This window comes from Geotrypetes seraphini, chromosome 2 (genome assembly GCF_902459505.1).
Source record: "Geotrypetes seraphini chromosome 2, aGeoSer1.1, whole genome shotgun sequence".
Taxonomy (NCBI): Eukaryota; Metazoa; Chordata; class Amphibia; order Gymnophiona; family Dermophiidae; genus Geotrypetes; species Geotrypetes seraphini.
The window spans coordinates 428,049,275-428,066,712 of record NC_047085.1 but is presented as its reverse complement, the minus strand read 5'-3'; the positions used below and the strand labels follow the sequence as shown (position 1 = coordinate 428,066,712).

At 43.6% G+C, this 17,438-nt stretch overlaps 1 protein-coding gene across 6 annotated transcripts in view; it reads right to left on the bottom strand.

The window, feature by feature from the left end:
• RUNDC3B (RUN domain containing 3B) overlaps positions 1–15,986 on the bottom strand; it is a 230,784-nt gene extending 214,798 nt beyond the window's left edge. For 2 of the 6 annotated variants that reach the window (XR_004538136.1, XR_004538137.1), the window contains exon 1: positions 6,893–7,291. Coding sequence is in view for 4 of the 6 variants with exons in the window: in XM_033931223.1 (XP_033787114.1) it covers positions 6,893–6,987 (95 nt within the window). In the remaining 2 variants the exon portion in view is untranslated. Of the gene's footprint in view, positions 1–6,892; positions 7,292–15,655 lie in introns of those variants that run through there. The other 4 variants (XM_033931222.1, XM_033931223.1, XM_033931221.1 and 1 more) reach the window with 4 other exon arrangements.
• Positions 15,987–17,438: the final 1,452 nt, after the last annotated feature.

Genomic DNA, 17,438 nt, shown 5'->3' with positions numbered 1-17,438 from the left:
AATCCTCATCTCCTTCTGCTGATATTCTAGCTTGTTTTTTTCAAGATAAAATCTCTCTTTATCAGGCAATCTTTTCCCGTAGGTGAAATTGGATATCTCCCTACATATTCCAAAAAATTCTATAGAGGAAATACCAGCTGATCGTTATTGGTGTTCATTTAATCCAGTTTCTGAACTTTCTAAAGTTTCTAAACAGTGTGAAAAGATGAGAAAGTGTAAATGCTCACTGGATCCTTTTCCATCATATCTTCTATCTAATATAATAAAACCCTAAGCGCGCATGCGCACTCTTACCTGCGTGCTTCCGTTTTCCATTTTCTATGATCTGTAGGTCCGCGGCAGGCAAGAGTGTGGATGCGCACGTCGACTCACTCCCTCACTGTAAGATCTCCGCCGTCGTCGCCCCCTCCCCCCCCCCCGCCGTGCACCCTTTCCCGGCACACACTAACCCCCATTGACCTCCCACCGCAAGACGCACAAACCTCCCGGCTCCAGCAGCGGCCGCATCACACTAAAGACGCTGCACTTTTGAAGTGGTCCGTACCGGGGCTCCGACGGTGACGTCACCCATATGCGAGACTATTCTGCCTGCTTGTTCTGGGATAATATGTATACCAAGTTTGGTTGAAATCTTTCCATGTGTTGCCCAGATATTTATTTATCCCAATCTTCTATTAAACAGGAAAAGGAATTTTGGACATCTTCAGTTTTAGCAGCAAGAATAGTCCTCTCTATGGCCTTGTATGGCCCTCTATGGAAAGCTATGGATTAGACACTAATATCTGTCATTTTTTATTCTTTTTATGTCACCCCCCTTCCCAACCCCACAGTGTTTGTGCCCAGATAGTAAGTGATATGTATACAATGTTTGGTTGAAATTGCTTCTTGCATTTCAGAGTTATGCTAGAACATACATACACACATTCAATTTTATATATATAGAAGATTACAAAAACTTTAATAAACACATTAATAAAAAAAAAGAAAAAGAAAAAAAAAAGTAAAAGGTCAGGATTGAGACAGGGGAGAAAGATGCTGGACAGGACAGATAGGGATAAAATGGAAAAGGAATAGGTGATCCTGGGAAGACATTTACAAAAAAAGCAAAGAATAGTAGAAAAAGGACTCTGGAATGTTAAGTGAATGGAAAAATAAACTGCTCAGACAACCAAAGATAAAAAAAGTTTTTTATTCTGAATTTACTGAAATATGTCAGCTTTTAAAAATGTATTTCAACAGCATAAAAGCTTTGAAAACAAACCAACCGACCAAACTTCACTAAGGTGGGCTTTTATAAAAGGTGGGCTGCTAGAAGAAAGTCATTGAGCGAGAAAAACTTGAAGACTGTTTTCTCTAGTATAATTTAATGAAAATACTAATAGGAGCGACTGGCAAAAATATTGGTCTAAATGTTATGAAATAAACTTGCAGAATTTGCAAATTTTGTGCATAGAATTTGGATTTTTTTGGCACAGAATTTCAATAGGAATAAAGTTACATGTTTAGATGTGAGCTTCATCCTGGCTGTGCCCCTGAGAACACCCCCTTGCAAATATGATTTATGCAAGATATGCCCATACTTACATAATAAACAAAAATAGGGCAATAAACTCAAAACTTCCAAGAAGTGAGTGATTAAAAGAGGTATCCTAAATTCGATGAAATAATCACTCTTAATAGTATTCAAAATGTACTGTTTTTAAACTGCAAACAACTGTTAATGAATTTTATGCTCAGAGAAATGGAGGCAATAACAGGGGAAAAACGCCAACACTACTACTAGAGAATGACACGGGGAAAAAAATCTGTCCCCGTCACCGCCCCGTCCCCGGCCCACCATCCTCTGCACCGCCCCGTCACCGCCATTCCATTCACCGCCCCGTCACCGTCACTGCCATCTCATTCACCGCCCCGTCACCGTCCCCGCAGCATCCATATAAGCCTTAGTACTCTAATATTTAGCGTATTCCACCCTCCCTCCACCTCACCTTATATTCGTTCCGAGTTTGCCGGCTTCCTTTTTCCCTAGCCGCACGCGTTCAAAAAGCCGTGCATTTAGCCAGCTCCCTCCCTCCACCTCACCTTAAATTTCGAGTTTTCCGGCTTCCTTTTTTCCGAGCCGCACGTGTTCAAAAATCCGTGCACGCGCGGCTGCGCGAGTCAATCAAACTTCTCCTCTCCTGCAACTTCCTGTTTCCGGTTGCGTCAGAGGAGAAGATTGATTGACTCGCGCAGTCGCGCGTGCACGGATTTTTGAACACGTGCGGCTCGGAAAAAAGGAAGCCGGAAAACTCGAAATTTAAGGTGAGGTGGAGGGAGGGAGCTGGCTAAATGCTACGGGCGGGCGGGCGGTGGCTGCGGGGACCGCGCGATCCTTGATACCTCACTGCGGAGACAAGACCATTCACCGCCCCGCGGGCGGTGAATGGCCTTGTCCCCGTCGCCGCAGCGACTGCTAGTTTTCTTCCCCGTTTTCGGCGGGTGACCCGCGGCTAAAATGCGGTGGCCGCGGGTAAACCGCCACCGTGTCATTCTCTAACTACTACCTCACCGCCCAATCATCGCATATTCAAGAACTTGTTGTAAAGATGCGGTTGTTTAAATTATTTGCATTTTGTGCCACTAGGGCTACACTCTTTGCTCTTATATATTGTGTAATTTTATAGCCCTAGTGGGCTTCATGAAGGGCAGATGTGGTGCTGACAATACCAGACTTTTATGTCATGTTCTCCACTCCGCTCTGTCAGATGCTCAATCTTCTGTAATAGTCTCCCTAGATGCGGAGAAGGCTTTTGACAGAGTGGAGTGGAAATACCTTTTCTGTGTATTATCTCATTTTGGCCTTCCTCAACTGTTCACTCATATGATCTCTCTGTTATACTACCACCCAATGGCTAAATTGATTGTTAATGATGATGTTATCGGCCCCTTTTGACAGAGTGGAGTGGAAATACCTTTTCTGTGTATTATCTCATTTTGGCCTTCCTCAACTGTTCACTCATATGATCTCTCTGTTATACTACCACCCAATGGCTAAATTGATTGTTAATGATGATGTTATCGGCCCCTTTTACATTGTACCATGGGACTAGACAGGGAATGTGTGGCGCAGTGGTTAAAGCTACAGCCTCAGCATCCTGGGGGTTGTGGGTTCAAACCCATGCTGCTCCTTGTGACCCTGGGCAAGTCACTTAATCCCCCCATTGCCCTAGGTACATTAGGTAGATTGTGAGCCCGCCGGGACAGACAGGGAAAAATGCTTGAGTACCTGAATAAATTCATATAAACCGTTTTGAGCTCTCCTGCAAGAACGGTATAGAAAACTGAATAAAAATAAAAATGTCCCCATTATTATTTAACCTTGCTTTAGAACCCCTCCTCACAGCCATCTGCCAATCTCCAAATATTAAAGGTATCACGATTGCTCATGTGGAATTCAAGGTTTCGGCTTATGCCGATGTTCTTTTGTATTTAACCGACCCACAATCCTCTCTATCTTCCCTGGTTCACCTTATCTCTTCCTTTTCAACGATGTCCGGCTACAAAATCAACTGGGATAAATCTGAAATAATGCCCCTCAATGACTCCTGTGTTCCCTTTTCCAATATATCATGCCCATTTTCTTGGGTTTCTTCTGGGATAAAATATCTAGGCCTCCCATTTGACAAAGATATCTCTTCCTCTTCCCAAGCCATATCCATTAAACTCCTATTTCAAGTTAAAGATGCTCTAGCCTCCTGGTCTCCGCTGCACCTCTCTTGGTGGTGGAGATTGGACATGTTGAAAATGATGGTGGTACCAAAAATTACTTACATCTTCAATATGTTCCCCCTTATGTTTCCTCTTTCTCTCTATAAACAACTGGAAAGCCTTATGCTTCGCTTTCTCTGGAACAACAAACCACATCGTATCTCCCTTCAGAAACTGAAAGCCTCCAAACAATCCGGAGGGGGCAACTTCCCTGACCTCCGCTGTTATCATAAAGCCTTCATTTTGAGACAAGGTGTGATGTGGCTCTCCTCTTCAGATGTCTCTGATCTCCCTAATTGGCTCTCCCTAGAAATAGCACTTATGCGCCCCTACCCGCTGCTGAGATTCTTGGGCACTTCTCTACTTAGAAGCTTTCCTCAGAGTCATAACCCTATTATTCTGACCACCCACAAACTTCTTATGGATCTTGATAAACATCTAGACATTCCTTGGTGTCAATCTGCCTACTGTCCTATCTGGAATAATCGCCACTTTCTGATAGATAAAAAACCTATTGCATGGCCTGCCTGGTTTACCAAACACATCTGGTCTTTAGAATCCATATGTCATCCTGATGGATCATGGCTTACATTTGATGAACTAATGACATCCTTTTCACTGCCAGACTCCCAATTCTATCACTGGTTGCAATTACGCTCTTCCATCAAATGATCTGGTTTCCTCACTTCTGTCTCCAACTCTATACCTACCTTATATACCCTTTCCAACCAATTTCTAAACATAGGCCACACTACCTCGCATTTCTATAAACTTCTCAAGTCTTATTTTCCCAATCCGACCCTCCCCCTTTTAAAAACCTGGGAACAGGAGCTAGGTCTGAACATTACTGAGGAAGACTGGTCCCATATTTTCCACTCTACTTTTCATACTTCCAGGTCAGCGGCATTTCTCCAAAGCATGTTTTTTCTCTTGCATAAAGCCCCGTGGACTCCCATCAAATCACACCACATAAATCCTTCCTATTCGAAAAATTGTTGGACACCTTTGAAACACCTCCTATTCTCTTGCTCCACAATAGGCTCCTTCTGGAGTGAGGTCTGAGATACCATATGTTCCATTTTTCACCTTAACATAGCTCTTACCTATCAAATGTTATTACTGAAATCCTCTGCATTAAAATCTCCACTCCCGGAGGATGACGCTTATCTGTTAGATATGTTGCTCTCTCTAGCTCTCAGGATTCTCCTCAGTTCTTGGAAAGATCTCACTCTGGTTTTACACTCCCACTGGTGGAACTCAGTATGCCTTACTTAACCGCACTGAAGCTTACCTAGCTAAATCCACCTGCAGATTCTCTCGCTTTAAAATCAGATGGAACTCATTAAGACTCTTCCTTCATATTTTTCCTACTTGATTTCTCCAACCTCCTTTATCTTTTGCTTTTTCTCCTCCCTTTTCTATTTCCTTTGATTCATGCTGTTAAGATGCTTTTTTTTTTATGGTTTGTAAGTTGTGAGTTGTAGAAATACTGTTTATATTCTTTTTCATGATTTAATTGTGCGATTCCAGGTTGATACATGTATACATTTCAGTGCACGCTTTGTACAACTCTTGTTTTTCAATCAACTGTATGTACTTGTTTATCAAAAATTTTCAATAAACAAACCTTGACTAAAAAAAAAAAGTATGTGTTTTAAGTGTGTGTGTGTGTGTGTGTAAAGTATGAGAATGGATGAGAAAGCGGTCAGCCAGGGTGGGGGAGAGACTGACTTTCCTAGATATACATACCAGCTATAAACATCTGAAAACCTGGCTATTCTCAAAAATGTAACACTTCCTCCCTCTCTGATATACTAGCCCTCTAAACATTCTTCATTCTTTTGACCTTTAACCCTTCATTGGAGTTCCTTTCTATCCCAATTCCTGTAAACCGTGCCGAGCTCTACGATTGTGGAGAGGATGCGGTATACAAACTTAAGGTTTAGTTTAGTTTAGCTGCCAGCTAGGGTCTACTCCAAATATCACCGTACAAAAAATTAGATTTTCAATCTAAGTTATACCAGGACTTAAATCACTTGGTTTAGGTATGATTTTAAAAACAGTCATTACATTGCTTCATAAGTGTCCATATTCTTGCACACACATAACATGCAATAACACTTTAATATTAACCACAAGTTATAATATAATGGGATATAATGGGCATGTTCGCGGTTAGCATAAAACGCATAGTGCACCTTAGTAAAAGGACCTAGGTTTCGGTTCATAGACAAAACCGCCAAAGACAAAAGGCACGCGCCAACAACTGAGCGCAAGATGGAAGCGCGCGCCGAAGAAAAAGAGTGTTTTTAGGGGCTCCGATGGGGGGTTTTGTTGGGGAACCCCCCTCCACTTTACTTAATACAGATCGCGGCGGCGTTGTGGGGGGTTTTGGGGGTTGTAACCGCCCTCATTATACTGGAAACTTAACTGTTTCCCTGTTTTTTTAGGGAAAAAGTGAAGTTTTCAGTAAAATGTGGGGGGTTACAACCCCCCAAACCCCCCACAACGCGGCGCGATCTGTATAAAGTAAAGTGTGGGGGGGGGGGGGGGGAAGCGCTTTTGACCGCACTAATATATAGATGCAGAGGATGAAAGGCAGCTTATCATCTGGTATGTTAAGTAACAAGAGCCCTCACAATGTTAGATTCTCTGAATATCAGTGCAATCATGCTCTGCCCTTTAAGTGGAACTGTCCACAACTACATACGTGTGAATCTCTTCATAAAAATACATTTTTATTTTATTTTGGAAACAGCTGAAAACGGGGTACTCTAGAGAGCCATTCGTTCCGACTGAACTATTCAGCAATACCGTTTTAATCTAAAAGGGAGACAACAATTACCGTATCTGAAAAATTGGACCACTTTCCTCCACCTATTTTCAGTCGCATTTCGCAGCCAATACTAGGCAACGCTATTGCCTAGGACTTGCGAGTTTACTCCCTCACTTCTTCCTACTTTACTCCAATTGCTGCTGATCTTCTCGATCCCCCTTCATCGATGGCAGAACGCACGGCCAAGAGCATTGAACGCCTTCCACGAGGCCACCCCATAACAGCCCTTTTATTTCGATCTTTCAATCCGATCAGATAGAGTAACTGCCTCGGAATGAGGGCGAGTCCCCCGCCCGCGCTCCTTACCTACAGACAGTGATCAGATTTTTCCTTTCCACCGCAGCGCTCCTGCAGACGCTCTTCTTGCGGGACAGGTTCAGCCCCAAGCTCAAGGAAGCCATCTCCCGTCCGTCTCCTTTGTTTCCCCGCTCCTATCACCCAATTGCCCAGGGAGCCCAGTTCCCCGCTCCTCGTTGCCATACAGCGCGTGACTGGGGAGGGAGGGGGGGGGGAAGCTCCCAGACGAGTTCTTGGAACGCCCAGGGGAGGCGAGCGCTGGCTTTAAGCACTTGCACGAGCGTCCAGAATGACGGCGGCGCGAGGCTCGAGCCACTGCACGCGGCGCGCTGCCTTTCGCATGCTGGCAGAGAGCAGCGTGACAGGACGCATTGGCCCCCTGCAGCCTGTTACAACTCACTGCTTCTCCGGGGCTCAACAGCCAATATCGCCCCGGCTACTGCTGTTTGGGTTTTTTATTTTTTTTTTCTGTAAATAAATCTTTATTGAACACGATAAAGCAACACAGTAGGAAGAAGGATTCAAATCATAGGAGGCTTCAGTTTTAGCCAGTGGTTCTTAACCCAGTCCTTGGACACGCCTAGCCAGTCAAGTTTTCCGAATGCCTAGAATGAATAAGCATTGTTTGCAAATCTATCTTCTTATGTATATTCACTGTGGATATGCTAATTTATCTCATGTATATACATTGCATAAGAATATAAGAATAGCCTCACTGGGTCAGCCATCTAGCCCAGTAACCCATCCTCATGGTGGCCAATTCAGGTCACTAGTACCTGGCAAAACCCCCAAAAGTAGCAACATTCCATGCTACTGCTCCAGGACAAACAGTGGCTTCCCCCGTATCTGTCTCAATAACAGACTATGGACTTTTCCTCCAGGAAATTATCCAAACCTTTCTTAATACCAGCTACTGTATTTTTCACTCCATAAGAAGCACTGGACCATAAGATGCACCCTAGGGGGTCCTTTTATCAAGCCGCGCTAGCGGAGTTAGCGCGTCAGACATTTCATCATGTGCTAACCCTTGCGGCAAGCAAAAAAACTAATGCCTGGTCAATGGAGACGTTAGCGACTAGTGCAACAGGCGGCTTAAGGTGCGGTATTCCGCGCATTAAACCCCTACCGTGCCTTGATAAAAAGACCCCTAGATTTACAGTAGGAAAACAAGAAAAAAACATTCTGAACCACATTGTGTACTAATATATACCAGGCTCTGCACCTAGCCCCCCTCACTCCCTGCCAGGCTCTGCACCCAAACCCACACTCCTTTCCAGGCTCTGCACCCTGTCCCCTCTCCCTGCCAGGTTATGCACCTGCCCCCCTCCCTGTGACAAACAGCTACAAACAGTAAAAGGAAAATAGAGCAACATTTCTTCCAAGACATTCCAATAGCATCTTTTCTGCAAGATTAAAGTACTATGTGAACTTCCCTACATTCTTTGAGTTTGTCAACAGCCACTATTTCTGTCACTTTTTCTTCAGTTCCTTTTCTTCACTTAGCTCCATTCCCTTCAGTGATCACCATTTTAAATTCAATCAAAGCATGTACAGTATTTTGTAACACTAGTTTGTATGTACCAGATATATGTAGGGTATTTTCATACATTTTACTAAAAGAAACAGATTTAAAATGTTAAACTCCCTCTGTACTGTTTCCCTGCTTTTTTCCCCTATATCACACAGAAGTTTTAGCACTTATGTATGTATAGTAAAAAGCACTAGCATTTCACCTTAAGAAAGCATTCTGGATCACATTCATCCACAATCTTTTCACAGTCCTTCGGGAAGTTTTCAATTGTTTTCTTGTCACTGTCTTTTATCTGCTTCCAAACCTGATGTTCTTTTATTTTCTTACTGTTCCAATTTTCAAGTTCTTTTAGCACCTGTTTCTTTTTCAAATCTAAAAGTCGGTAAATTTCATCAAACTGAGTTGTGACCATTATGCTCCCTGCCCCACGCACTGTCCGCAGACCACTTGCCGGCACATTTTGCAAAAGAGCTGCAGGCTAAGGCCTGGGTGCTTGGGACAGGCAGAGCCTTTCAGCCCAGGAGCCTCCGCCTCCCCTTCCCTACCCCCGCAGTCTCTGCTCGCCGCTCCCGGCTTGATCAGTTTGACCAGTGGGCAGGCTGTATGTGCCCCCCGGCACAACGCTAACTTTGCAGCAGAGGAGGTACGGCACCTGCGTCTCCCCGGCCAGGGAGTGAAGGAGCTGCTGGACGTGGCACGGGTCTGTGCTAGTCACTGGGTGGCAGCCTCCTCATGATATTGGGGCCAGCGGCGCAGAAGCGCACTCCTGCATGGGCACGTGCCACTTCTCACGGGACTCATGAGAACTGATGGCATGCGGACCCATGCAGGAGCACGCTTGTGCGCTGCTGGCCCCGACATCATGAGGAGGCTGCCGCCCAGCGACTAGCACAAGCGGGAAGTTGTGCACAAACAGGAAGTAGCCAGGACTGGCCCATAGCGTCCGCACGGATCAGGGAGGGGAAAGAGGCAGCCCTCCTATCTGGAGGAGACGATGCCTGACTCAGGACCGGGTCTCTGCTTCTTTGTTGTGCTACTTGGTTCTTCAGAGGAGCAGGAGTTGGCGGACATGCGTGAGAGAGCATTTTAAAAAAAAGGTACCGGGCAGGCAAGTGTTTTTAAAAAAATTGTATTCGCTCTATAAGACACACCCACTTTTTGACCCACTTTATTGGGGAAAAAAGTGCGTCTTATGGAGCGAAAAATACAGAATTTTAACCTTTATCATCTTGGTTGCTCTTTGAACATTTTCTAGTTCTTTCTTGAGATAAGGTGACCAAAATTGAACACAATACTCCAGATGAGGTTGCACCATGGAGTGATACAGAGGCATTATAACATTATTAGTCTTGTTGACTTTCCCTTTTCTAATAATTCCTAGCATCTTGCTTGCTTTTTTGACCGCTGCAGCACATTGGACAGGAGGTTTCATCGTATTGTCTACATTGACACCCAGATCTTTTTCTTGGGTGCTAACAGCCAAGGTGGACCCTAGCATATGGCAACTATGGTTTGGGTTATTCTTCCCAATGTGCATCACTTTGCATTTGTTCACATTTGTATACCACATCATCTCCATAAAGATAGAGCTCAGAACAGTTTACAGGTAAATTCAATAAATGAGGGAAGGACATAAAAAGAAATTAGAGGTTATGAAGCGGATAGCTAGCTTTACATTTAGTTTAGTGTCATCTGCAAATTTAATCACCTCACTGGTCATTCCAATAAGTTAAATAGCACCGGTCCCAGTACAGACCCCTGCTGCACTCCACTGTTTACTCTCCTCCATTGAGAAAAATGACCATTTAACTCTACCCTCCATTTTCTATCCAGTAACCAATTCGTAATCCACAACTGAACTTTGCCTCCTATTCCATGACTCATTAATTTTCACAGAGGATGCCTCTTTAATCTAGCTGGAGGGGCTGCAGAATTTGGTTCAAACCTTTCAGGTGCAATGGAGGAATTGCCTTTATGGTGCTAGTTCAGGCTGGCCTGGCTCAGTTTGTTCCATGGAACTGGAAGCTGATTAAGACTGGGAGAAGTAAAAAAGATGGTGGTTTATTTTTATTTTTTTAGTTTTTGTTGCCATTAGTGGTTATTTGCATTTTTGTTGGAGTTTGGGAGGTATTATTTATTTTTTCACTGCTGTTATTTTTTGGTTCTTTCTTTGAGATTCTTTAAATCGGAGGGTTTTTTTTTCTTCTGTTGTGCCTTTTATTGGATTATTGTACTGTTTCTTCCCTTTATCTATCCTTGGTATATATGAAAATATGTTTGTATATTTCTTGTATAGGTAAAGTGGCATAGTGAGGATAAGAGGCACCAATGCGCCTTCCTCTCTGCTTTCCCCCTGCTCCTTCTGCAAGCCCCACCCACCCGTCACACTTGCACCCTCCCTTCCCACCCCTGTACCTCTAAATCTTCACCTGTGCAAGCAACTTCTCTGGCCTGCTGCTCATGCTGGCATTCCCTCTGATGTCACTTCCGGGCCCCGCAACCCAGGCTAGAATAGTTGCTTGTGCTGGCAAAGATTTTTAAAGAGGTACATGTGGGGTGACAAAGGAAGACCAAAAGCGTGGCAAGGAGGTAGAGAGATGCCAGCTCCCCCACCAAGATGGCGCTTAGGGCAGTCCACTCCTCCCACCCCCCCTTACTACGTCACTGCATAGATACTATAGTTAGATTGTGAGCCTATTAGGTCAGAGAGGGAAATTACTTAAAAGTACTTGATTAGTTTTGTGGTCATTGTATTAGTCATATTTTAATTGTTTTTGTAAACCGCTTTGAAGACTGAGTTGTGTTTTAGCGGTATATAAACTCTGCATTAAATTAAAAGATTTCCGAAAATCTAGATATAACTATATCAGCTGGCTCACCTTTATCCACATGTTTATTCACATCTTCAAAAAGTCCAGTAAATTAGTGAGGCAAGATCTCCCTTGGCTGAACCCATGATAACTCTGTCCCATTAAATCATGTTTGTCTACATACTCCACAATCTTATTTTTCATAATTGTTTCCACTATTTTGCCCGATACTGAAGTCAGGGTTAACAGTCTGTAATTTCCCGTATCTCCCCTGGAACCCTTGTTAAAAATTAGCGTAACATTGGCCACTGTCCAGTCTTCAGGTACTACAAATGATTTTAATGACAGGTTACAGATCACTAACAGCAGGTCAGCAATTTTATGTTTAAGTTCTTTTAGTATCCTGGGATGATTTTATCACTTTTTAACTGAAAACCTGACAGGCTGAGTTGAGAATCCTTAGTTTAATTTAATATGGAGTTGTTGTTTTTTTATAAATCTTGTTAAATTTGAATACCAAAGCTATTCTTTCAAATATGAATACATAATTTTCTTTTTTACTTTAGAAATTAGAATTTAAGGAAAGAGCTCAAGTCAGTCAAGTCAGCAAACAAAGAGGGAAAATATTAAGAAGATAACAATATGGCAGTGGTTCCCAAACCTGGTCCTGCAGGCACCTCAGCCAATCAGGTTTTCAGGAAATCCAACAGGAATATTTGCATGCACATCTCTCTCATGTATATTCATTGTGGATGTCCAAAAATCCTTACTGACTCAAGTGGCTCCCCAGGACCAGGTTTTGTTTTACATTCCGGAACTTGGAGGCTGGATGGTGGCTGGCTGACAGTTGAGCTCCCTCCTTTTAAACAACAATTCTTCATCTATTTAATTATAAAATCCTCTAAAAGGACATCAACCAAGCAAAAGAAGCATATGGTATATGCGTTATGAGAAAAGACCAGCTGTAAATTCTAAACATCAGCAGATACTATGAGCCGTTCGCCTGCTCCTGCCTTTTGCCTGCTCTCACCGTAACTGACATCTCCAGGGCTCCCAGGCCACCTCTCTTCCTCCGGGGCTCGGCGTGTGAGCAAGCTCAGCCCCCCAGAAGCAGCCGGGAACCCTCCTGAACTGCGTCAGTTGAGCCGTTCGCCTGCTCCTGCCTTTTGCCTGCTCGCACCACAGCTGACATCTCCAGAGCTCCCAGGCCACCTCTCTTCCTCCGGGGCTTGGCGTGTGATCGAGTGCCGCCCCCCAGAAGCAGCCGGGAACCCTCCTGAACTGCGGCAGTTAAGCCGTTCACCTGCTCCGGCCTGTTCCCTGCTCGCACTGCAACTGACACCTCCGGGACTCCCAGGCCTCCTCTCTTCCTCCGGGGCTCGGCATGTGAGCAAGCTCCACCCCCCAGAAGCAGCCGGGAACCCTCCTGAACTGCGGCAGTTGAGCCGTTCGCCTACTCCTGCCTTTTGCCTGCTCGCACCGCGGCTGGCACCTCCAGGCCACCTCTCCAGGCCACCTGCTCCGGCCTGTTCCCTGCTCGCACCGCAACTGACACCTCCGGGACTCCCAAGCCTCCTCTCTTCCTCTGGGGCTCGGCGTGTGAGCAAGCTCCACCCCCCAGAAGCAGCCGGGAACCCTCCTGAACTGCGGCAGTTGAGCCGTTCGCCTACTCCTGCCTTTTGCCTGCTCGCACCGCGGCTGGCACCTCCAGGCCACCTCTCCAGGCCACCTCTCTTCCTCCAGGGCTTGGCGTGTGAGTGAGTCATCACTGGACCTTCCTGCACCTCAGCGCAGCTGCCAACTCTGCTGCAGAAAAAGAGGAGGAGTTAATGTGCCCCCGACCAACATGGCGCCCAGAACAGACCGCCCCCCTCCCTTACGATGTCACTGTTCAGTTTTTATCAGGCATTGTTGGGGCAGGTTGCGTCGGTGAGGATTGCTGAGTTGGAGCTGAAGTATGCGGGCAAGGAGATGCCTCCGGCGCAATCGCTCACCCAGCCCCTCCATCCCATCATTGCCGTCACCCCTGTCGCCGAGAAGCCGGCAGCCAACCCGGCGCTCGCCCGCCGCTAGAGGCACCCGGCCCTGATGCCAGCCTGGGCCTGCTGAGCAGCGTCGACTCAGAGAAGGCGCTGCAGCCGCTAGCTTCGGCCATGATGAGGAGCGACCCCCACGACCACCACCGCCACCACGAGGGGGAGGCCATGGTTGGCGCCGCAAACGGTCAGAGAGACGCGAGCGGTGCCTGTCCTGAAAGGAGACAGATTCAGCGAATTTGACATGCAGGCGGAGAGAGTGAATATCTTAGACGAGTTGATGACCGGAGACACTGGATTTGGGGCTTCCGGTTTGCTGACAAGGATCGGATGACATCTGGAGAAGTTTTGCAGCCAAAGCAGTGAAGTCATTTCAAGCTGGACTTCAGTCTTGACTGTTTGTTTTTATTTTTTCACTTTCTTTTTTAGTTTATGATATTTTATTTTTAAATCTCATTCATTGTTTTGCCACTTGGTTTTTGTTTCCTACTTTATTATTTAAATTTCATTTACATTTCCCAAGAATTCTATAGTTTCAACGGTTCTCCCTTATGCTTCTATTTCCTATCTCCCCTCTTTTTCAACCTTTCAAAGTTCTTTAGACCATTGTAGTCTTATTAGAATGTTTATTTTCTTATTTTTCTCATCTATCTCTATTTTATTTTTTCATTACTCTACTAATTGTCATTTTTCTAGGTACTTTAGTTAGATTGTGAGCCTTCGGGACAGTAAGGGAATATCTAAGTACCCATTTTACTTATAATTTTAATGCACCCTATTGTCTATTTTTTCTGTAAACCGCTTAGAATCCTAACGGAGTTTAGCGGTATATAAGAAATAAATTACATTACATTCCTTATCTGAAAATTCCTAACATTCTATTTGCTCTCCTAGCCACCGCTATGCACTGGATCATTTAGTACTGAATAGACTTGATAAAACCAGGGATGCTTTAAATTTTCTTCAAACAGAGATGAAGCAACATCAAGAATTACTGGAAGTTCATGGGGAAAATTCAAGACTTTAGAGAAGAAGCTGGGAGAGGTTCAAGTGTGTCACACCCACGAGCTCCTGATCGCCACAGCGAGCTGTGTTACTAGTGACCTTAACTTCTCCCAGCGTGTTCCCTTTCACCAGGGAATCCTTCAGGCCTTCTAGGCAACCGCCTAGGGTGAAAACAATAAGATCAATGTTCACGATAAGTTCAGGCAAGGGAAAAGAAAACCACACACACTCCAGAATATCAGAAAGAAAAATATAAGATGTATTTTACTCTGTTGCTTCAGGTTAATTTGCCCAGGTATGGATAGTACCTTGCAAAACTTACAATACAGTTTGTAGAAAACATAGAGCTCCGGGCCAACCAGCCCACCCTGACTTCACAAACCTCTGCCTGGTTCTAATTCAAAATTGTCCAATCAAAGAAAACTTTAGGCTGGACTCCAGTCCCGATACCTCAATCCTTTTCTTTTTTTTTTTTTTTTGTTCAATGATTTTTATTGAATATTTCAAGAAATATACAGAAAGCAGTTTAAACACACAAAATCTGACTAAGAACCAGTGACATAAAATAAGACCATGTCTATAGTCATTAACATATAACCAGATTATTAAAAAAGTTCAAGGTATGTGCAACTGCTAGTAGAAGATATATGAAAAGCAGAAAAGCGAGGAGAGTAAATAAGAGAAAGGGAGATAGAGGGAGGGACAGAGAGAAAGCAAGAAATAGATAAGTAGAAAGAAAGAAAGAAAGAAAGAAAGGCAGAAGTGTCTATGGAGTAGAATGAACATATGAATCTAAGAATGACCAAGGTGATTTTTTCCGCACCATGTTCGTGGAGAATCGAGAGATCATGTTTTTCTCATATGCATAAGACTCAAATTTGTGATACATGCTTAGGGAATTCCACCAAAAAGTGTAGTCAATCCTTTTCACCAGCCTTCTATGTTAACAATAGTCCCCGCAATAATTCCTTCTTTAGAAAAGAGCAGGAGCGAGGGGCAAACCACACTCCTGCAGTAGGGAAAATAAAATTTTGTAAGCAATAAAAAAAAAAAAAGCCACAGGAAGAAATGGCTAGCGTTGTAGCCCTCCCACGGAGTGCCTGCAGATAAGGAACTCTTCCTAAAAGGAGTTCCACTGTGCCTTATGTTCTTTCAGTCACTTATCTTTCCCCAATTAGCCTCCAGCTGAACTGAAGAGGGAAAACCCAACTCTCTATAGTTTGGCACTGTTATACAGTCTAAGGCAACAGTTCAGGTATTGCAGTGCTTCAGGGACTAGCTTTAACAAGCTTACAGAGTTCAGCATACCACATCCTTTTGACTCAAAACTTATCAAGCAACAAAGAACAGAAAAAGGTAAGGCACTCAAAAATTAACAAACACCTCCAACCTTTGCTCAGTTGGTGTCCATGGCATCCAAACCCTCATTAGGCAAAGTTGGTTCATCAAAGTCCATCAGTTCACAGCTTTGCAGTTGCCTCTCAGCTGTAGTCTCACGCACCTCTGACATATCTATCATGTCCCAATTGTGGCTCAGCTCCTCAGGATTCAGTTGAGGGGCAGTGTGCTCCCTCTTGAGCTCACACTGAAGGCTCCTCCCCCCTTGTCTCTCAGCTGCCCTGCTTTATTAGTCTTCAACTGCCCACTGTCCTAAAGAGGGAGGGGGAAGGGAGAAAACTCTCTCTGAAGCTGAGCTTGCCTCTGTGACCACTTCCTGTTCTGACTCTGGCCTTCTGGGAGCCGTAGTTTCTTAGCTACTGAGTTCCTTGGAGCCCTACTTGCAGGTTCTGGAGCATAATCTGACACAGGACTAAACTCCCCCTGGTAGTCCCTGTCTGGCTCCTCAAGGTTAGACCAAGGGAAATCAGCGCTTCCATAATCAGCAGGGCCAACCTGGTCGGCTCTCCTGCATCGGGGTTTACTGAGCTCCTTATCTAACCTTGTGCCAAAGCTAGGAAGACTTTGTCACGAAGTGCCAGATGGACTTAATAAAGGATACGAATATTATACATCAGAAAATGGAATGAATTGGGAACTTTAATTGGCGCCTGAACTTGAGGTTTACAAACTTTCCAAAATCTCCCTTATTGTCAACTGTGGACATGATTGAAAAATATTTGGGGAAGTTCTTTGGATACATAAAGAGTCTCTCTCCCTTCTCATGACAATTTTTTTTTGTTAATGTACCTTTGAGTGAGATTGAAAAGGTGGAAGAGAAGTAAAAACTTCTAGTATGGGCTTGATTTGTTTGTTTGTTTTTGAAGAACTCAGTCCATAATATCATCTAAAACAACTTTGATTGTTACTTTTGCCTTGGAATCTGATAAAATCGGATTCTTTGTAGTTTTGCTATAAGAAAAGTACATTTTGTGGAATGATTTTTCCTGATTTATCTCGAACCACATAGACTAGTAGATATAAAGCTTTTGTAGCTAAATGTGCTCAGGTATTGGCTTTAGGTGTAGCATATTTCTTGTATTTTCCTTATAAATATACCGGTAATCATAAAATATCAGAGCAATACTGTACTTATATTTTTATGGATCCAGTGCATTTGCAGAATTTTTGTGATGCTAGAACTGCTCCTATTCATATTTTAGTATTTTTCCCAATGCGGATCTTGCTTATTGATATACTAGATTAACTTCCTTTTTGGTTTTCTTTTTCCTTCTGTATGTGACTGTAATTCTCCCTTCTCCCTTCTTTTTTCCTTATCTTGATCTACACAGATTGTTATTAATTTCCTTGAATAGTTTCTGTTTTTGTATATTTTTCAATGCAATGTATGTCTTTTCTTATGCAAGCTGTATGCATGTTTGTTTTTATTTGGAAATGTAATTAAAAGCTGTATATATTCTTCAAGTAATCCACTTTGAATCTGCAAGGAATAAAGCAAAATATAAATCACCTTTAGCATAGTATAAAAGTTTTGCTTCTTGAGGGAGATACAATTCACAATAATGGAGGAGATAAATTTTAAAAATGATATCTTGCTAAAATAAAATAAAGTAACTTCATTCAACACTAAAAACTGAAAAAAAAATCAAATATACAGCAGTAAAAATGGGACATTTTTCATTGCACACTAGTGACTGTAGAGTTGCCATCTAAAGACACCAGCTTATAGCTTATATTACACATGTCCCATAAAAGTTGAACCAATTAAATGATTA